Source organism: Catharus ustulatus, chromosome 10, assembly GCF_009819885.2.
Source record: "Catharus ustulatus isolate bCatUst1 chromosome 10, bCatUst1.pri.v2, whole genome shotgun sequence".
Classification (NCBI taxonomy): domain Eukaryota; kingdom Metazoa; phylum Chordata; class Aves; order Passeriformes; family Turdidae; genus Catharus; species Catharus ustulatus.
The window spans coordinates 13,631,880-13,653,698 of NC_046230.1; the positions used below are offsets into that span (position 1 = coordinate 13,631,880).

The 21,819-nt window shown below is 42.9% G+C and overlaps 1 protein-coding gene and 1 long non-coding RNA gene across 3 annotated transcripts; one reads left to right on the forward strand and one right to left on the reverse strand.

The window, feature by feature from the left end:
* Positions 1 to 25: 25 nt before the first annotated feature.
* On the forward strand, positions 26 to 1,244 carry LOC117000932. The gene is made up of 2 exons (XR_004418872.1): positions 26 to 222; positions 892 to 1,244. It is a non-coding gene; the product is annotated as an uncharacterized LOC117000932 (long non-coding RNA).
* On the reverse strand, positions 819 to 21,745 carry MELTF (melanotransferrin). Of its 2 annotated transcripts, XM_033069036.2 has the most exons (15): positions 18,970 to 21,745; positions 16,351 to 16,505; positions 12,681 to 12,780; positions 11,135 to 11,317; positions 10,668 to 10,824; positions 9,759 to 9,826; positions 8,891 to 9,078; positions 8,536 to 8,716; positions 7,436 to 7,587; positions 7,078 to 7,174; positions 6,033 to 6,227; positions 5,205 to 5,361; positions 3,307 to 3,374; positions 2,997 to 3,184; positions 819 to 2,184 (listed from the first exon to the last, which is right to left on the reverse strand). In XM_033069036.2, the coding sequence occupies exons 1-15, from the start codon at positions 19,013 to 19,015 to the stop codon at positions 1,906 to 1,908; spliced, it is 2,214 nt and encodes a 737-aa protein (XP_032924927.1). In that variant the 5' UTR covers positions 19,016 to 21,745; the 3' UTR covers positions 819 to 1,905. The 2 variants fall into 2 exon arrangements, with proteins under 2 accessions (XP_032924927.1, XP_032924926.1); XM_033069035.2 differs by having other exon boundaries at positions 16,351 to 21,745.
* Between the last annotated feature and the right edge of the window lie 74 nt (positions 21,746 to 21,819).

Consider the following 21,819-nt stretch of genomic DNA (forward strand, 5'->3'; position numbering starts at 1 on the left):
AGGCGCCGCAGCGGGAGCCCGGCGCGCATGCGCAGCGCCCCCCGCGCGCTGGAGCTCCCGGGGGGCCGCGATCAATGGGGCTGCGATGGGCCGGCCCGCACCGCCGCCAGTCTGTCCTTAAATACCTCCCGGCAATCCATTCCAGTGTCTCATCACCCTTGCTGTGAATTCCTCCTCATGTCCATCCTGAACTCCCCCGGCACGGTTTAGAGTGTGAGTTCTGTGAGTATGTTCCCTCTTCCTGTCACGGCCTGGGAGCAGAGCCCTCCTGTCATGGAGCTGTGGAGCAGGATAAGGTCACCCTGGAGCGTCCCCCAGGCTAAACACCCCCAGCCCCTCCTCATGGGACTTGTGCTCCAGCCCCTTCTGTGGGTACATCCCAGCCCTTCAATGCCCTTCCTGAACTGAGGGGCCCAGAACTGGACACAGCGCTCCAGACGTGGCCGCACCAGTGCCAAGTGCAGGGGACAATCACTGCCCTGCTCCTGCTGGCCGCACTGTTCCTGACAGAGGCCAGACAGGATGCCTCTGCCCTTCCCGGCCACCTGGGCACATGTCAGCTCCTGCTCAGCTGCTGTTCCGTAATTGACCCAAAGCACAAGGAGAAGCAGCACAGAGGGGGCCGCAGCTGGACACAGCTTGCCAGGAGTCACAGGTTTGAGTGCTGGGCACAGCATCACTGCTCCCTCACAGACACACTCACCCAGCGGGCACAGCCGGGATTCCTCTGTCTCCCACTCCAGCCCCACAAACTGGGAGCAACGGAACAGTGGGCATGTTCATGTCCCAGAAAAGCAGTAGTTTAGCTACCAGGCTGGTTAAAGTGTGATTACTTCTCATGTTTATTTGCTATTTTCACTTATTTACATGATTACTATCTGGCTTTACCAGGTTTTCATTACACCAAATGTCCGTTCGTCCCAGGATCATGAGGTGGTCTCTGCAGTCAGGAGGAGAGTGCCTGCCAGCAGCACAGCAAGATCTGTGGTTAGTGCAACTATGGATAAAAATAAAACCTGAATGCAACAGCCAGTACTTTCTACTGTAAAAGTACTTTAGTGAAGTACTTTGTTTCACCTACAGCAAATACAAGTTTCATGCACAAGGCACTCAGGATTGCTCCATGTGGAAGGACACTCATGAGGTTCTTGATGAATGCTGCATCAAACTAAAGATGACAGGACATCTCTGGCCAGTCATGAGAACACTGGGTGTGGAGAGTCAATAAACTCACTGGATGCTCACATATGGCTTTGTTCTTTTCTCTGTCAAAGGGTAGTCTCCCTTCCAGTCTCTCTGGGCATCTTTTTCATCCAGTGACTTTGGAAATTTCCCCACTTTCTTCTGCTGGAAGGTGGAAGACTTTGTCCATGGCAGAAGCTGGACTGGTCTCTGTTCACAGCCTGTCCATTCTCTGTGCACTTATCTCTGTAGCAGTGGAGCTCAGGAGAAATAGGGTGGGATGTGTGAAGCAGGGATGTGGAGTCTGAACATAACAAGCCAGGAGGCCACTAGAGAGAGAATTCACTAGACGGGAGTTCTGACATTGCCTTCCAAGAAATTTTCTACAGGTCGGAAACCCAGTATACATCTAACAGTTCTTGGGAATCCTGGGTGGTTCAATATCAGCAACAACGGCAGAGATGCTCCAGTTTTAGACTGATCTTGTAAACCATGTTGATTCTGTATTGCTAGTTTCTGCCCCAAATTCCACCCCATGCACACAGACAGGGGCAGCTTCTAGCCCTACCCCACTCCCTGATGAGCAGATGCTGTTGGCACTTGCCCTGCAAAGAGGCAGGAAGAGGCATTCACACGGTAGCACAGCATGTTATCCAGACAGCAGCTTTTCTGAAGAGAAGGTGGCAGCACAGAGGTGGCCTGGAAGTTCCCACTTGGACTGTGCTAGTCCAAGCCTTGTATCTGACATAAAATAAGCAGGGGAATGACAGTAGCCATGAGTGAGTACTGTGTTATCTTATTACCTGCCCCAGAGCACTGGGGTGTTTGCATCCCTTCAAGGGACTCAATATATTCACTCCCCAGCCAGTCTGTGTATGTTCTCTTCTCTTCTACTGGCACAATCTCGAGAGTAGAATCCTTAAAAATCAAGTCTTTTCCCTGAAAAGTTGAAGACTCAAACATGTTGAATCCATTTCCATTGCTGCTATTTCCAAAGTAGACCTGAAAATAATGAAAAATTCTCAGCATTTTGCAAGATGAAGTGCCATGTTCCTGTCATACAACATGAAAGATGACAGAAACGGTTTTGTAGATGAAAAATTCATACACAATTGCAGAATCTCTCTTACGCATTTGCTTTTAGATGCTCCAGTAGATCAGATACAGAATTCTGCCACTGGCAATTACAAGAACATTTGTGATTTTGTGTTTTTAGTCACTATCAGGAAAATGAGCTGTAGTTTTTAAAAAATTCTCCTGCCTCAATATTGTTATGCAATATAGGGTTTGGCTGCCCAGGAGTTACAGACATGACTGAAAATATTGCTCTGTCTTGATTTTGAACTAATTAACTTCAGGGTGGAGAAGAAGGAACCTTGCTGTGGCAGCCAGGCACACTCTGCCTGCATGGTTTACCATGTACATGGCTGCAGCATAAACAAACCCAGCAGAGTTCTATTGCAGTTCAAGGAAGATTCAGAATGGAAAAATGTTAGCATGTACTCTGTTTCTTGTACACCTCAAAATAATGCAGAAACAGGGGAAAGCCATGGGAAAACACCTCAAGTTCCAGGGAAATTACTACTGCAACCAGTGTCTGGGCAAAAAGTTGAAATCCTTTGTGCACCAGGGTGGTTTTACTGGGTGAATTACAAGGGTTGTTTTTTACTTTCTGTGTCACACTCCCAACAGAGCACTGTGCACATGCTGCCAGTGCCATGAGGCAGGATATGGCAGCATTGTCCTGTTGTCTTTATCCTTGGACTGTGCAAGACCATATGTAACTCCCCCCAAAAATAAATGGATTATAGTACCTGGGCTCTGTCCAGTAGTCCATATACAGCAAAAACATTGACATCTGGATGAACCATAACAGCCTGAGCTGGCACCTGAGCCAGGTGACAATCAGCAAACTGGGTGACTTCAGCACGGGCACCATTTGGACACAGTAACTGGAAATCACTGGACTTCAACTTTTGGGCCCAACTAGCAGTGTTTTTACCTGGGGAAAATAAAAAAAATTAAAAAAAAAAAAAAGAGAAACTGGTCATTGTCAAGCGATGAATGTTTTATAGCAAGAAAAAGTAATTTAATTATAATAAAGACACATGTAAAGCTAAGTACCATCTGTGTTCTCAAACACTGTCGAGTGCTTCACAAAGGCCACATCCCCAGAATCCTCTACCAGGCACCTAAAGGAAGTCAAAGATATAAATGCTTTCAATTCAAAGGATCTTTATGTGAACCACATTTTTTAATAACTCATAGGTTTAGAATGCAATTTTTTTACAGGCCTTCCTGCAAACAAATGCACTGGACCCGAAGTTAATAAGAAAAACAAGAGAAGTTTAACATCTTGGATGGAGAGAAAAGCAACAAAACTTAAAAAAAAATTCTGAATTACAGATTTCAAGAGTGGAATAGAATAGAAAAAAATTTATTAGAAGCAGTGTGAGAAACAACAAAAAAGACCAGTAATTAGATGGGCAAAGAAAGAGCAGATCTGTTATGTCATATTCAGTGCAATACTTGAATCCCTGTACATTGGAGATCTCTAGTTATTGCACCTAGTTTAACATCAATAGCTCTAATAAACAGTTCAGGCTGATACTGACACGCAGAGAAGAAGGACTCATTGGGGTCTTAAGTGGATTTCCCCATCAGAAAAAGCTTTCCTAACAGATTTTTTACTACTCTGTGAAGTTTAATTTGCCCCAGGCAGTGGGATATACACAAACTGAATGGCCTCTCACACCTCCATCAAATTAGTCTGAAGACAGCCAGAGTTTAAGGAATCTGGAAATCTGAATTTTAAGTCCATCTGAATCACCTTCCATAATTAATTCTTTTTTCAGAGAGGATCTCCTAAGTGTCACAGATAGACCTACCCCTACCTTGTAGAAGACTACAGTCATCCATTTTTTCACCCAAATACTCCTCTTTTAAATACTTAAAACTTCCCATATCACTCAATGAATTAAGCACCTTCTCTATTAAAAACAAAAAGTGACCTCCATACAAAATTTGACTGTATGGGCACTATTATCAAATGCACAATCTTAGAATTATGAGCAAGGTTCACACAGCCTGTAACAGCATTTGTTGCTCATTCATCTGGTGACTGGAAGCTGGCTCTGTTAATCTATGAAGTAGAGCAGACGATCTGGATTTTGCCTGCAAGGCATGTACCCAGCAGAGCAGCTGGACTCTACAAAATAGATTTGCAAAAAGTAGCTATCCAAATCTAACACTTCATTATTTACCAGGCAGCTGCTGTTGAAGCCTCCTCCCCTGAAGGAAAAAGGCAACTTTCTGCCAGCTGTTACATGCACCATTACCTTTTGAGGTGAAGGTCAGGAAAAGGAAGTGCTCCTTCCATATCTAAGAGTTTCTTTGGGTATGGCCCACCTGTACATGTACACTGTTGCACAAAGTATTTGTTCCATTTTATGTTTGCCCCCCTCTATTTTGAACATACTTTGTTTTGAAAAGGATTTGGTAATTGAACATTGGCCATAGCTATTTATGCTGTACAGAAATCTACCTTCAGCTACAGCCACCAATGAATCAGAGCAGTGAAGATTCCAGGCTCCCCATCATGAGCTTGTCACTCTCTGCAAGGACTTACAGCAGCCATATCCTGGTTACTGTGTGCCTGCTTCCCTGCTAGAGCTCCCTATGGATGAGCTGCCCATGCAGAGTGGCAGACTCCCTGTCCCACCAGATTAAAGCAAGATTGGAGGCCAACAACAATCTACTTGGTCATCACAAGGTGCTCTGTGTGGGTTGGGCTGTTGGCCACCTGGCTCCCTGCAAGGAAGCTGGCAAAGGCTGTGTGGTGAGCCATGTAATGCCTTATGCCCTACCTGCGTTGGTGAGGGCATCTGGGGACACACATCCCACCTCATTTATGGCACCTGCTGCAGCAACAATAACCTCTGTCTCCTGACTGAGATGGAAACCAGGTGCTCCTTGCATTTTGGCAGGCTGACACATAAACCACACCTGCAGGTATCAGTTACCTGAAGGCTCCACTGTAGCTGTAATAACGTTCTTGGCTACTTGCACTGCATTTGTTGTTTCCACTCTCGTCTCCGATACACAGCTGACAGAGCTTTGCTGGGTAATTGTCCTGCTCAGCTGAGGGCACACAGCTGGCAGAGAAAAACTCACTCACAGCTGGGGAAAGACAAAAACAATATAAGGAGTGAAAAGTGTGGCCTCTTCACAAAAAAAGGCAGATACAACATCATGAAGTTACAACCAGTGCAGGTTTCAGTAAAACACTAGAAATACAAGTTATAGCTACCTTACTGGAATTAACAAACTAGAACTTCTAAAATATTTTAGAGCACTATTAGCTGACTATGTAATCAAACCAAAGAGCTTCCTAGGTGATAGATAAGAAAAATTAGGATGTTCACAGATCTTTTTCTTGTTGTGCTACATTTTTTTGTCACCTAACACAGTTTGAAAATAAATGCAATAAAATCCTGGACAGGGGCACAGGGACAGATCATCAGTGCTTAGGATAATGGGGTGTGTTGGGGTAATAGTCAGGGAAGTGAAGGTTCTCCTCTGACATCTATGGCAAGCTCTGAGCTCCCAGTGTTAAAAGGACATGGACAGTTTAGAGCTAATACAGTGGAAGGACAGTAGGATGCTCAGAAGGCTGAAGCACAACTTGCACTTACCAGGCTGAGAGCTGGATTTGGTCAGCTTGGAGATATGACAACTAACAGTGTATTGTTAAATTAATAAAGAGCTATGAAATATAAAAACCACTTCCCTAATTAAAGTTTATCATTAGACTATTACTATCTTTTTGATATGTAATACTGTTGTCTTACCTTGAGGAATATTACAGGCTTTGTTCTTAATAATCCCCCTCTTAATTAGTATACCAATGGGAATATTCCATCCAGCATTTCTCCCCAATCCTGTGTGGCAGGACTTCTTCCCTTTCAGGTCACTGATGGTGAATGCATTGGACTGATTTCGTTTCACTAACACCACAGCATAGTATGCATTGCTGCTGTCATTAGCTTGTAAAATAAAAAAAATAAAAAACCACAACACATTAGAGCTTCCCTTAAGCACTCCCACAGCTCAGTGATCATCTGTGGATCCATTACACTTACAAGGTGGCAACTTCAATTGCACCAGCAGTCAGGCAGCATGGAGGTACATGGAATTACTCTGCACTGCTACTGCCTCACTGCTGCATTCACCTCTGGTCTGTAAACTGGTACTGCTACACACCTGAGCTGACTAATCTACAGACAAGATGATGAAAGTGTTCTTGTTCCCACCAGCTCTTACAAATACATCCCTCTGAAAAAGAAGGTTTGGGGCATAAGCAACTCAGCAAATCTCTTCAAGAAGTTATTTTTATGTGAAAACTTCAAACCTGCATCAACCTTTCTATGAATTTGGCAGCAAATTTAAACTCTGCCTTAGTGACACTGTGGACACAAGCCCTCTTTGAATCAGTGACTCTCAAGCAACCACACTGACGGGAAGAATTTGCTTCTAACTAGAATCTACTGTGCAATTTCTGTATTTTTGCTTCTCTTAAAAATATTTTGACTTGGTGAATACTATTTTTTTCCACTGAAAATATTTTTCTTTCAGAATTCAAAAAACAAATGAAGAGGTAAAAGACTCAAAATTGCCAAAGACTCAACCTGGTCCTGCAGCAGGACAGATGAAAGTAGCCTCACTGTAGAGGCTCATCTCATGTCCTCCTCTATCCATGATGTGAGGGCAATAATTCTTATTTCCTTCGAAAGCAGCTTTCCCAGCTGTGCTGGGAACAAAGGACTATGCTTTAAGTGCTGTTTTCAAACAACCTGGAAAAATAAAGTCAATATTTATGTTTCTGGATCTTCTTACCAGAGTAACTTTCTCCAGCAGCTGGTACAAGGCCATATGTCTTCCCAGCTGTGTAAATATCAGCTCCACCCAGAACTACAGCATCACTTTCCTTTTTCTGAAAAATAAAATATAAGATATCTGTGAAAAAAACCAGCACACACTTTCCCTGCTACAATGATGACACCTTTATGGTCACACCTCTGGCACCTTGAAGGGCAAGGCTTACAGCAAAAGAGCATCACACTGCTGAAGAATCATCTTGAAATCCAGTGTTCCTACTTGTCACCAAAGTGAGTGGACATATCTAACCCCATCCACCCAGCAGAGATCAGCTTCTGTTCATCTGGTTTATGGCACAAGGATTGTAGCAGCCTACCTGGATCAGCTCCATGCACTTTTCCTTTGTCTCGGCTGAAATACACTGAATTGCTGGCTTCAAATTCTTTTTTCTAAAGGCAACAGCCATTTCACCACATTTCCAAATCTCCTCAGTGGATACAACACACCAGTTCAGGCTTTCTGGCACTGCTGCATAAAATTGAAAAGCAAATGCTACATTCACTTTCTGTGCAATAGACAGTGAGGATTCACACTGCCCACTCTCACATGTGTCCCATACATGCTACTGAAAATATTTGCTTCTGTGTTGCTCCCCATCCCTCCAGCTCAGACTTACACCTGACCAGAAACCAGGGAACTTACTTGGTAAGCAGTAAAGTCCACACTGCAAACCTCTCCATAGCAAAGGAACAACAATTCTTAAAATTACTGACCATTAAACCCAGCTATAATATGCAGTTGAGTGCAGCAAAGAGCCACCCTGAACACAAGCTTCCTCACATCTGACAGTCACAGAGCATTGCCCAGAAGAGACAAATCAGGAAGGTGAGGGGCTTTGCCACAGCACAGATCACATCTGGGAGGCTCATTTGCAAGGATTTTTAAGCTTCTTAAGGCGAAGATTAATGCAACTTGTGTTTCTGACTTTCCCAGAATGTGTATCAAGTAATTTCTACTTTCTTCTGATAGCAGGAAAGACCATAATGTTTCAATAAAGATCAACTGAGGGTTTCCCTCAGCTTAGAGAAGAAATCCTCTGCTAGGATCCATTAATCCATTTTTATGGACTACCTGGAGATTTGTACAGCAGCACATTATTATCTCCCCTTGTCACCAGGTAAGAAATTAAGTACCAGGCAGCAGTAGCAGCTTACCAGATTAATGCCTCTCATACACCAAGAAAGGGTAGAAAATGCCTGCATCTCATAAAAAAGCTGGCCAATTTGCACAGGAAAACGTTCTGCAATGCAGTATTGTTTCTAGGTTGAAAAGTGACCTTTGCCTGTGCTCAAAGATCAGACTGGCATCTTGCTGTAACACTCCAAGAATGAGAAGAAAATGAAGCATAATCAAGATGATCTGTGTTATCAGCTATCTTTTTTCTTGCTTATAAAGACGAATCTACACACAACTTACTGTTGGGGTTGCAGCTCAGGGCTTCCATGACATGAAGATAGTCATCACCCAGCCATGCCTGGTAATTCTGAGCTGTGATTGCAACAAGCTCTGTGGTGGCATCTCGAAACAGAAGATTTTGGGCACCGTAGACTGCAGAATCAAACATCTGAAACTTGGCGTCCATCCCATTAAATCTTTGCTGCAATGTTAAAGAAGAAAGAAGCACCTGTCTCACATTGCTCTATCTGGGATGTGTGACATCCCACACCCCTGCAAACCCCGCAGAGCCAAAGGTGCTCAGATATCCTGTCTTCAGTTTGGTTAGACAGTTGGGAGAGCCCTCCTAAAAAGTAATGAAGAAACAGCCTCCTACTTGTCCCTGGTTTAGGAGCCGGAAGAGAACTGTCCCGTCTGTGTCGGGCCGCACAACCACAGCGCGAGCGGGGACTCGGGCCAGGTGGCAGCGTCTCCACTCTGTCACATCAGCTCTTCTGCCATCGCGACACAGCAGCTGGAAGTCCCGGGAGCGGAACTGCTGGGCCAAGGAAGAAGGGCTTCTCCCTGGAATCAGACAGCATGTGCTTCAGGAACAGACATCAGGTGGGGCTGATGCTTCTGGCTCCAAGCCTGCTCCAAGCCTCACTTGCACATGTGGAGCAGAACACACATTTCCCGAGCATTTCTGAACTATTCCTGACTGCACAGTGCATCTTTGTGGTCCTTCAGTCCTGTAACATTTGTGAGACTGCACTGAGATGTACTGAGGTCTGTAACAGTATCAAGAGCATCCCGGGTTTATGATCACATACAGCATTTTTTGGTTTTTTTCCTCTGGGTCAGACACATCCATGATATTAAAGCAATGTTATGCTCAAGGTAGTTTTCACATAGTGCCAGATAGGGAAGGGTAACACTGTCCTAGCCTCCACTGAATCCCTCACCAGGCTGGAGCAATGTAACAGCCCAGGTCTAGGTAAAAAGGTTTTCTGCTGTTGAAGGTCTCTTTCCAGAAGCAGCTTAAGATTCCACCTTTCACCTTATACTGAAACTATCAAACATTTAAAAAAAAATCTCCATCTCCTGGTGCACTTCTCAGAGGGTAAATCGGTTTTCACTATTTCAGCATTTTTTTGCTGATTCCTTAATTCAAAATACATCAAAGATTTGATATTATATTGTCATTACAAACGCTGTATTTCAGACCTTGCAGCCATTATTCAACAAGCTTCAGAATCACTCACCATCTGTATATTCAGGCACAGTGCTGTGCTTCACAAAAGCGACCTCTCCAGCATCATCAGCCAAACACCTAATAAATATAAATCCAACCACAAAGATGCATTATAAAACCCCTGTGCTCTGGCCACTGCTGGCTGACAGCCCAAGGGCTCTGTGCTCTGTTCCATCAGCCACAGACACTGACCTATTTCCTTCTGCTGAGAGTTTTGCTCAAGGCAGAGACTAGTGGCTGTTAGAGCATGAAGTAAACTATCATTGTCATTTGGTGAATATGAACAGCATGTTCAGTGCTGCCTGGGACAAACACCATGACCTTCTTTGTCCAGGCAGCCACACAATCCTTTGGGGAATACGCAGGGAGGAGCAAGTTTCTCATAAGCAAATTCTGCCCTTGTTAATGCTATGACTCAGGGACTGGGAGCTGCAACACAGCACACAGACAGAAAGGAGGAAAATAAAGAGTGGTGTGCAAGAATGGAGGGCAGAACAACTCGATAATTCAGAGCAGCTGAGGTGGGATAACTGAAATAGCCAAGTAGGGCAGCAGTTCAGCTCTCAGGCTCCAAAGATCATCAGGTTTTACAGGGAAAAATGAGTCAGTAAAGCTTGCTGAAACACTCAGATTGTGTCAACAGCTGCTGGACAAAGCAAATAGCAGTGGGCTTTCCCTGCCCAGTATATGTCCTAAATATCCATTTGGTTTTAATATTCATATATGAATACCTGAAATAGTGGGTTAAGAATTACTTTTGATCAGTCAGGTTAAAAGCATGGCTATCCTAACAAAACTACCGATTTTCTAACAAGATCAACTGGAAGCTTTGTAGCTTCTGTTTACTCTCAGTGAGGCCTGAACATGATGACTATGGAGAGGGTACAGCAATAAAAAAAATTATAAACATGATTTTTACCTGAAAGCACCACTGTAGTCATAGTATTGCTCTTGGGAATTTCGTTCACATTTGTTCTGTCCTTGTGAGTCCCCTTTGCAGAGCTGACAGAGGGATTTCGGATAGTTCACACCATTTGCTCCAGGAACACAGCTTGCATTGAAATAGTCACTTACAGCTAAATGCAAAATTAGAATGAGGCATTTTTAGCATGAATAAACAAGATCAATTTCATTTTAACACATCCACACAGTACATCTCTAAAAAGACCCTGAAGGTACAAGTTATTTTCTTCTTAGAAGATAATTTCCAAGTTTAAAAAAACCAAAACCCCGCAGTCCTTATCACACCTACATTAGGATCGTACAAGGAGCATCAAAGTCAAAGAACAAAACAGCAGCTGAGTCACACATTTCTGTACACACACACAGAGTCAGTCCCAAGACCATTCAGCATTGCTGAAGAGATCTTTGCCCTGTAACTCTTGCCTTTTGGAAGGTCACATCCCATTGCTGCCAGGCGCCCGGTGTCAGTGAGGTAACCCACGGGCACATCCCAGCCTGCAGTCCTGTTGATGCCTGTGTGACAGGAGCGCACGCCCTTCAAGCTGTTGATGGTGATGTTGGAGCTCCTCTTTACCACAGCCACAGCATAATAGGCAGTTCCAATCTCTGCAGCACAGGAAGAAAGAGAAGCAACCTAAGCAGCCCCACAGAAGCATTACAGGTGACATACACTGATTTTTGGACTCTTGTGCCTGCCCTACCTACAAGGAAGTCACTGTGTTCGCATCCTTGCTGAGAACCTGCTGACTGTGAATCAATAGTGTTTTCAATGTGAATTGTCTTAGACAATTAACAGACAGAGTTAGTCCACAGATAATCTGCTCTAACTTCGGGGGTCACTCTGCTTTGGAAGTGAGGTTCGTTTCAAGAAGTTTTCTATGACTCTAAATATATTTGGATTGAATTAAAACTGATATAACTTATTCCCCAGTTGTTCTTAATTTTGTAACAGCAGAGTCAACTCATGTCTCTGGAGAATCACAGCTGATTTCATTCTCTTTGTTTTACAGTTTAACACAACTCAGAGTCAAGAGCTGAGGGTTTGAAGTGATCATAAGATCATTCAATCTGACTTTATTTAGATCAGAAATAATTCAATTTCTCCCACTTTTCACTGATTTGAGCTCATAGCCTGACTAATGGAGATAGTCAGCCTCTGGATCCTGAGGTTCATTTGGTTTTGAGAAGCCAAAGTACAGGTCCCTCACCAGAGTCATGATGTGTTAAATGGGGTGGGGGGCTGCTGCAGATGATCCAAGAGCCTATGGACTGACCAACAGCCACTTCTGAGGATGCCTTTGGCCAGGTAACACTAAGACTCAGCTACAAAACAAATCCAGCTCCATCTCACAGCAGAATGATGGGACATCACTGCCTGCAAACTGCTTCCAGAGCTCTCCCTTCCCTTGCATCTTGAAGCTAGGGAGGCATCATCCAACGCTGAACTACACAAATGTGTTGATACTGAACCCTTAGAATGACAAGTCACCACTTGAGTCTCTGCCTGGAAGGAACTCAAAGCTTAAGGTCATCCAGACAAGAAGCAGAATTTGGTACCTCCTTTCTTCCAGCAGATACATTAGTAAAAACAAAATCTAATTACTCTAATGTATAGGACTGAGAAATAAACCTAGTGATTTATGCTTAACAATTCATTAATCTGAAAGGTATGGAAGAGAGAACACAGAAAGCAAAGAGACAGTAAAAACGAAATAAAAACCAACCCACCAAGCTTATGACATGAACAGCTTCTCTGACCCAAATGCTTCAGGGCAGACTCAGCCCTGTACAGCCCTGTGTCTCCTGTTTCCCCAAACAGTCTGTTACAGGCAGGAGCAACCAAGAGGGAATCTGACCACTACCCACTGTTTAGAGTCTTCAAGAAGACTCCAAATAAAATGCAAACAGTAAATACAAGCTTTTTCTTATGCATTTTATGTAATCTAAAAGGTATTTAGTCAGATTATACCTTGATCATATACTTCCCCAACCACAGGTTTCAGACCATGCTCCTTTCCAGCCTGGAAAATCAAACGGCCGTTGAGGGTCACTGCATCTGCCAAGTCATCCTGTGCAGACACAAGGGCAGAATACATGTTAAAACTTAATTATCAGCAGTTATCAATAACCAGAGTACCCATGCATTTAGAAGAGGCCCTTAGTTAATATGCATTTGTGGGGTTTTTTTTTCCAGTTATTTTAAGGGCACATGAATTTCTGAACAGCTCTTACCAAGAGGGATTTTAGACCTTCAAAACTGCCTTCCTGCAGAGGCAATGCAGAAACCACCCCTGCACAATGATGGTTTCACTAGTCTTAATAGTTAAAAGGTACCTTAAAGATGGATGCTGCAGCTCTCTGCAGAATCTTAAAAGCCCAGCAATTTGAAATTTCTTTCACCTCTGTAGCTAGTGCCCCAAAGCTTGAAGATTTAAATAAAGTAGATACATTTTTAGATCATACACAGATAGTTCAAAATAGTATCTTCTGGGGCTACAAATGCCAAAGTGCGCTCCAAAGCACCCTTACAGTCTGCTGGCTTGTAGCTCAGCACAAGCCAGACATGCATTTTGTGAGTGGGGGAGCAGGTGTCAAGGAAAAGGAGGAAAGTATCTAAAAAGACTGTTCAAACTGGGAGAATACAAATCTGAGGCATCCACTTTGGGGAAGCTGTCCAACACCACCACATATTTTCTGCTGACTGGTACACCAAGCTTGCTGGGATCCTGCTACTGCTGCAGGATTGCTCTGGATAGCACAGGATGGGGGTTCCCCCAGCAGCAAGGCCAGGAGAACTGCTGTGCACACCCCTGGCAGCAGAACCAGCTCCCACTGTGTATTGGACCTATGGGAGCCAGGAGAGGGCATTTCACACAGAGACAAGATACTGCAGAGAAATAATCAGCAGTGTGACATTTTGCATTTCTAAGCTGATTCCAAGTTTCTTATCAGTTTGCTTAATCTCTGGTTTGGCCCTGGAGGGGTAATTTCGTTTCTCCATCCCTTTGGGAGCTTGCAAAGCACTGGTCAGGGCAGGGCTGGTTCTGCCTAGCACACCACAGCAACTTCTCACAGGCTGAGCCACATAAAGAGATTGAACATTTTAAAGGGATTGTGTGAGAGCGCAGGTAATAAGCTGATGTTGACTCTAAACCAGATTTGAAGTTGCCATGTAATTTGAAATCTTTTACTTGTTTGTCTTGAAGGAGGAAAAAAGATGATATTCATTAATTAGCTGAAACAACAGATGTCCTGAGAGTTGCTTCTCATGAATGAGAGCTGAACAAATCCAAGGGAACCTGAAGCGTATTTGGGGTTGGGAGATATTTGCATCTTCAAGAACAGACACAATCTTTCTGAATAACCAGATGTGATATTCCACTGGTGAGGGTCAGAGCACAGGACAGTGTAGGAATCAAACACAACCTGTGGTTTAGGAGGGACACTGGTCAGGAGAGGAGGTGGGAGTTGGAAGGCTAATTCAGGGAGAATTAGTTCAGAAGTAGAGCAGAAAAAATGGAAAGGACTGTCACAGAAACCATGAGGTATGTTATAGGGCCATATTTTCATAGGAAATAGCACTTTTCTGACTGAAAAGTGGAACCTTTGAGCTCTGTTTTGATGCAGAGCCTCTGATAAATAGCTTTTGCAAAAATAGCACAACAAGACATAAAAGGTCTATTGTTGTACTTAACATGAATTAGTTTTCAGGCCACAGATCTCTCCTTTAAGTAACACACAATTATTGCTGATGTGATACAGCAGTGTGGGCTTTATTTTTTTCCAGCAAGCATTTGCCAATAAATTTAACAAAAGCGTGGGACTCACCTATAATTTTTAGTAAGTATACATGTGATAGTAATACTCTCATCACTATCTACAGAGGAAGTTTATTTCTGTGTGTCACAACATTTGACAATTACCTACATAAGTGCTTTAAAGACCTGCTGAAAATCAGCTCTGGTCACATTAAATATTGTCAGGTTCCCTAGTTAAATATTCAGGTATTTCTTAATTTTTACACACCTTCAATCAAAAAGGCTTTTTCCTTTATCCATGTGCTAACACATTCACAGGTCTAAGTCCAAGTTATGCAGTGTTACAAAACAGCATCTGCCTCTTCAGCCCCTGTGTCCTGCTCCCTTCTTGGCTTCAAGGATCAGAGTTCAGTGCAGATGCCAACTCAGGGATTCCACACAGTCCTACACAGAGTAGGCCTGCTTGAATATTTAGTAGATTATTAGCACAAGAGGGAAAAAAGAAGATCTAAAGGACAAAGTCTTGTCTGTAGCCTTACAGTGAAAATTCATTTTATCAGAAAGCAACTTACTCATGCTGTCTGCCTGCCTGCTATTTCCAATGGCTTGCAAATGCAGTTCTGTGAGCTCTGTATTCCAGAAGCAGACACTCATCAGCCACTCATATAATCTGCTATGCAGAGTCTAACAGGTCCCTCTGTGCAATGCAGCAATCAGCCAAGTGGTTTGGGGAAGATCTGACATTAAAATGTCCTGTCTAATTCCAAGGTAAAATCCACATCTGTATCAGTATCTGTTCTCAGCATTCTTCAATAGTCTTGACACCCTTGCTCAAGAGCAGTATTTATCAAGAGGCAATGAGGTAGTGTCAGGAGTCAGTCAACCATTCTGCTTCATTGACAAAAATTACAAGATATCAGTTTTTGAAACGTTCCTGTTCTCTAGCCACACAATCATCTGTCTCATCTCCCTTCAAACTATTCTCTCAGATCTCCTTTCCTTGCTCTGCACCTCTTGTCCTTGACAAGCTGCATCTCCACAAAACCTGGTTGTTGGGCATATCTACAAAGAACATTCTTTATTAGCACAGCCAGCCAGCCTTCCCTTCCCCACACTCTGCTAGTGATTATCTGACAACCATGATTACTTGCCTCCACACTTCTTCCAACATCCACTTTTTACCTTCTACCCTCTCCAAAGGAGGGAATTATTTTGTATACATCATTTTGCAAATCCACATGTTCACAGTCTTTAAAACCTTCCCCAGAGGCATGCTCCTTTTAGAAAGTGAGCACATACTGGACAGCTGAATTAATACAGCTTAAAACAGAGGTTTGCCCTTTGCTCACCCCACTTGCTGCTTTGCCTCTCTCTTGTACTCAGTATTGGGAGAGTTGATTACACTCAGCTCATGTGTTTATACAATTTCCATAACAGGACCCTGAATTGGGAGTTCAAGCCAGAGTTTATGGAAATACAATCTACTTAGAGGCTAAGCAGCACAGCTTTAACTACTGTCGGCATCTTGTAGCTCCATCCCTTCTTAAATATCTGCTAAATAAATCTGACAACTCCCAAATCAAAGATTACAATTTAGGAGGAAATATTTAAGACCTTAGCTGTGTTCCTAATGACTGGCCGTATGTGAGTAGCCAGACAAATGACATGGGGCCATTCTGACATCCAAATTCATATGTATACCTCAGTGCCTTTTTTAAAAAAGATATTCCTTGATTTGTCAGAACCATGAATGCCAGGAAGCAGAGGGTCAGCTGCCTGGATGGCCACACATTCACCACAGAACTGTGCACCTTGCCAGGGGATTATTATTAGGCACATGGAGAAATTAAACTAATGACACTGGTGTCACTCACAGCTCACCTTGATCATCTGGGTACAGTTAGCAGCTGACCCCCCTGCTGTACACTCCAGAGGGGGAAGGATGCCAGCCTCACCAAAGGCCTTGCTCATGTCATTGCACTTGGAAAGTTCCTGCTCAGACACCGTGCACCAGCGGACACGCTCCAGGCTGAAAGCTGCAAACACAACACCAAGGGAAAATATTACAAAACACATCAGAACTTTTGTAACAGAGCTTGCCATTTAGAGACAAACTTTCATTCTACAGAAAAAAATCAGGGCTCACTTCACTGTGAGTCCTTAAAGATGACTCCCATTTTCATTCCAATTAACATGAATACTTTACTTTTTTTGGACTGACCACAAGATCAGACTCAGATAACTGAAATCCAATGGCATTTGTTTTTAACATAAGAAATACAGCTAGCATAGAATTGATCAGGCCATCCAGACTGTTTTAAACACCTTGCAGAATATACCATCTTAATCAAGTTAAAAGTACGTGAAATTATGATTTAAAATTGCATGCTGCAAGACCAAAGAGACTGTCCAAAGACAGCTCCTGTCTCAAGTATTGCTTGTTAGTATCTGGAGTCCTGCACCAGCCCTTAGGTGCTCAAAAGCCTTGCCACTAGGTTTATTATGAAAACTTAAAAAGTAAACTTGGCCCTTCAAAACAGTCTTTCATAAGAGATCATAACCACAGTCAGGAAAAGAGGAGGGCAGAGCCATGAATGAAAAGACTCATGTTGAGTAGTGGAGATTTCCATTAATTAGCAAAGAAAGGTGCCTTTCAGTGGCCCCAAACGTCACCCTCCTAAGTGCCAAAGCTACAAACACTTGGTTGCTTTTGTAGGGAGATGTCATCGTGCGCAGACAGTGCGGTGAAATGGAAACACGAGCGTGGGTTACACTGACAAACAGGCACGGTCATTTTCGTAAGCAGGGACAAACATTCCACTGCTTGTCTACAATTTCCATTTTTAAGCTCTAGTCTGTTGTAAACCATTTATCATGTGGTTTTCTAACACCTCTAACTGCCCCCTGCTTCCCCCCAGTGCCATGCAGCTGAGATGCCACATCTGACCGTGCAAGTTAAAAATGACTCCACTGGTGCCCGATAGTGCTCGGTGCACAACTTCTGACTTAGTGCCTGCAGACTAAACAAGACTGTTGATGCCAAAAGATCCAATAGTGAAACAGTGGGTTTGGCTTGCTGTTCCTCTGCAACAAGAGCCAACTCTACTGCTGTCAACAAACACTAAGTCAGACTTGGAAAGCTTACAGGAAGCTTTCATGGCAGCATATGCCAGTAGAGGGAGAAACAACTGCCCAACTCTGAGTTGCAGGAATTCTGAAAACCAAGAGGGTCGGGAGAAAGGCACAACAGGTCATGATAAAAATACACCTCACAGAAACTTAATGTCTGTACTACCTCATCTGTTGGGGTGAAATTTTCACCATTAATTCCTTGGAATTGGAAGAAAAATTCTGGTTTTAGTTTTGGGGTCTTCTTTTTGTAAACATAAGCAAATAGAAATTAAACTGAGGAGTCAGCATCTCAGTGTGTGCTAAGTGCTATTTTTCAGCCTCAGCATTCTGATTTTACATATAGACACAAGAGTTAAAGCATGAACTGTATGAAAAAATCATTAGCCATATACCTGAAACAAAGTTCATTTAGCTCTCTATTTCAGCCGAAATAGTGAAACAGCATGAATCTCTTGGTTTTTTCCTCACTCATCAAAACCAAGTCTTTATTGCTTAATTGCCGAATTTTGTTGTTAGAGGGAAGTCAGATCTGGGCAATATCCTGGCCCCTTCCTTACAAGTTAGCCCATATGAACTGGGCTTGATCAGACAAGGCCTGCAGTTAGCCTCTCTTTCTACTGCCAAGGAAAACCAGCTTAAAACATCAGGTCAGTGTCTAAACCCAAGTTTATTCTCAATTTTGGCCCTTCTGTTTACCAGTAGATACATAAAAAGCCTGAAATGGAAGAAGCAGGCAACTTCCTTTTGAAATACGCTCCGAGTCCTAACACACCCATAACTGTCACTGACAAACATCCCAAAACTCCTCAAAGTAATGCTACTACATGGTATAACACCTTATCAAACGCCTATGTATACAGCTGCTACTGCTACAGTATCAAGGGCTTTCAACAGAAAAAAAAATGGATGGGAAAAAAAGGAAAATAATTAACTAGGACCATTTCTTTTCTGAAGAAGTGAAGAGTGCTTCAAAAGCAGCACCTACATCTCTGGTGAAATTAAAAGCACTCACCAATACAATTTGTGAGTGACAGGAGAAAGCCAACATGTTGCACAGAGCATAAGAAGTGAAATAAAGCAATTATTTCTGTTTTTACAAAGTGTCATAGAACTGCTCATCGTTGTGAAAAACAGACACCATTGAACCAGAAAAAGTGATTCAGTGCTGAAGAAATACAACATTTGACACCAATGAATCAAGATTTATACATGGTGTTAAATACAGCTTTTTCTACTGCTTTTCTATTACTTCCTTCTGTTTATTTTCCTGGCCATATGAGATTGGCTCTGAAGTGGTTCGAGTTTTATTCTGCTCTCACATCCCACAGAGTTCCCATGCCACAGAAAAAGCATTTGGAGGACACTTACCAGCATGAAAGAAGAGAAGATAGAAAACATTTCTGGAGCTCTTCATGGTAAAAAATGTTGGGATCTGTGATTTTTTTCAGCCTTCAGAACTCCCAGAGATCAAGGCTCCTGCAAGAGTGCTCTCTCCAGCCTGGTCTTAGGTGAAAATCAGCAGCATTCAATTGCCAGTGCACTTTGTCCAACAATATAAATACAGCCCACTTACCTCGGCACACGTCACCTCGCAATGACTACTGGAAAAGAAAGCATGCCTCTCTTCACACTGCCTCTACACTTGGAAAAAAACATCAGACCTGAAAATTGCAAAATACCTGAGGCACCAATGAGGTCGCTACTGCCTTGGCACCACCCACAGACTTCCCTCAATGAACTGCTACACACGGGCACACAGGGCTGGGGCAGGGCTGTGGAAGCACATCCTCGCTCTGAGATCTACAAATTCCCTATACCTGGGGCTCAGGAAGCAGAAGGAGATTCAAGGCAAGCAGTTTATCTGGCAGAGTATAAAAAGTCTCTTGATGCCACATTCTCAGCATTGTCACAAATTGCATAAAGCCATCATCAGAAGCCCAGGCTCTTAAAACAGCAAAGCCTGTACACTCTACAGGTGGTACAGCACATGCTAGATGCACATTTCCTGAAATTTAATAGCAATTGTTATAAAATAGCTGAATCATTCTGACTTATTTTAAGGTCTAAGAGAAGGCCCAGGAAGGATTCTCTCCCAGAAAGAATCAAAACTGCTGACAGTATCTCTGTTAAAAGCTCCTGTGAATTTTAGTATAACTTTCACAGAGCAACCCTCATTTGTACTGCTCTTTTATTCATTTCTTACTAGTCAATGAAGTGCAGCTGCCTGTAACACTTTGTTTAGATACAAGCCATTGAGGAACAGAAGGGCTGTGTCTTGTGAGTCCTCACACCCAGGGAGAGCATGAGCCACACAGCTCTGTGCACCCCTGCACGGCTGGGAGTGTGGCAGGATGCCTCCAGCACTCACCAGCTACCTGACTGCAGTTCGGCAGGATGCTAACTCTAACCCTGAATAGCACCTGTAAGACAACAGCCGAGTCAATTAATTGCTATTTCAATTTTTAAAAAATTTCAAAAAAATAGAGAATCATTCCTCCAGACAAAACCTTATGGCTGAACTCTGATTCTTGGCTCCCTAGACTATCTGAAATTAATTGACCCTTTGTTGTCTTAAGTGTTAAAGAATAACCTGGTGCCACTAGAGTATTTCCAAATGTTTTCAAGGACTCAAGGATTGCTCAGATCCTTCCTGTACCCTTTCTACCGGCCAGATTAACATCTGAAGCCCTCTCTCCCTGATGTTTGCACAAGGGCTTACATTCATATACAGATGACAAGTTCTAGCACCAGTTGCTTAAGACTGCAAGGGCAGGATTAGTAAGACACAAATCTGGTATGAGGGCTCTCCTGTGGTTCTTCTGATCCTCTATGGGAATGGTTCAGAAGGCAGAAGAGCAGCCTTTTTGTACAGGAGGTCTGTTCTAAACACAACCTCCTCTAATCAATCACAGAAGCACAGTTTGTCAGAATTTAGAAAATTTTCTTATTTCATTCTTAACTCTATGAGTATCTGTGCTTTAAGGAGATACTAAATTTCTGAACCTAGTTTTCAGCACAATTTAGCAAAAATGTCAACAAGGAAATAATATAATTTAAAATAATAGAAGGTAACAAATACTTGAACAAGCATGTGTGTGTACAGCAATTGCAAATAGTTGGGTTATCAGGCAAGAAGAAAATCCATGATGCCTTCACTGGGCTAGCAGGAGAGTAGCAATGCATCAGTTATGATGCCATTTGGATTTCCTAATTACTCTAGTTGTCACATTAGAAGCCTTTAGTAAAGTACATGTATTGTAAAACAATGCTAAAATACAGCAAAGTGTACCCAAGAATCAAAGATACATCAACACCTGATGCTGGAAAAATGAGACCCAGGGAAACACTAAGTAATGCAAAACCCTGATAATTACACAAGGTTAGACAACAAGGAGTATCAGGGCTCTCAGAATCAACTTTTCTGCCAGTGCTCAAAGGTAACATCGGAAACAAACAAAACTAAAAATTCAAAGCAAATACTCCAGAGCGGTTTTCCTGGTCCAAGACTTGTTTTCACTCCCCCATGACAGCTGTGCAAGGTAACTGCTGTGGACTTCAGTCAGAGTGGAGTGTTTGGTGATACTTGGCTACTACAGGACAAGTGCCTGGGGGCAAAGTTCAGTAACAGCGACTCAGACACTCCAAGGTATGAAAGAGCAATTCCTCACAGACCAACTCAGCTGAACAGGGCTCTTTCTGATGGGGTAAAAAAAGAGGTAAAAAGAAGTACAGAGATCTCAGATGTGTTTGCAGATTTGATAGGGATTCATATCCTTCTATTTTTTGTAGTGTTGCTCTTTTAAGATGTCTCACAAGACACCTCAAACAGTCACTTTCAAAGAGGGAGACAAGAGTACACTTCTAGCGATCTTAAAAATTTATGACATTATTTATGAAAAGCTGCATCAATCCAGTACACCATGGGCTTTCATTGACACGAATTCTCAGAAAGGCAGCACACCTGATTTCCCAGATCTTGAAAACCAGAAACTCTTCTGGGGCATGCACCAGCAGCTTTAACCTCCTGCAAGCCTCATTAGCATCCCAACATCAGCAATAATTGTGTCACAAGTTTAAACCTGCTTTTAATGCAGTAACTTCAGTAGCCCAATGTGGCCACCAGTGTATCTCTAATACCTGATTTTCATTTACAGTCTTGGTCAATTATTCTGCAGTGCTACACCACCTGTATTTATCATAATTAAAAACACACTTGAC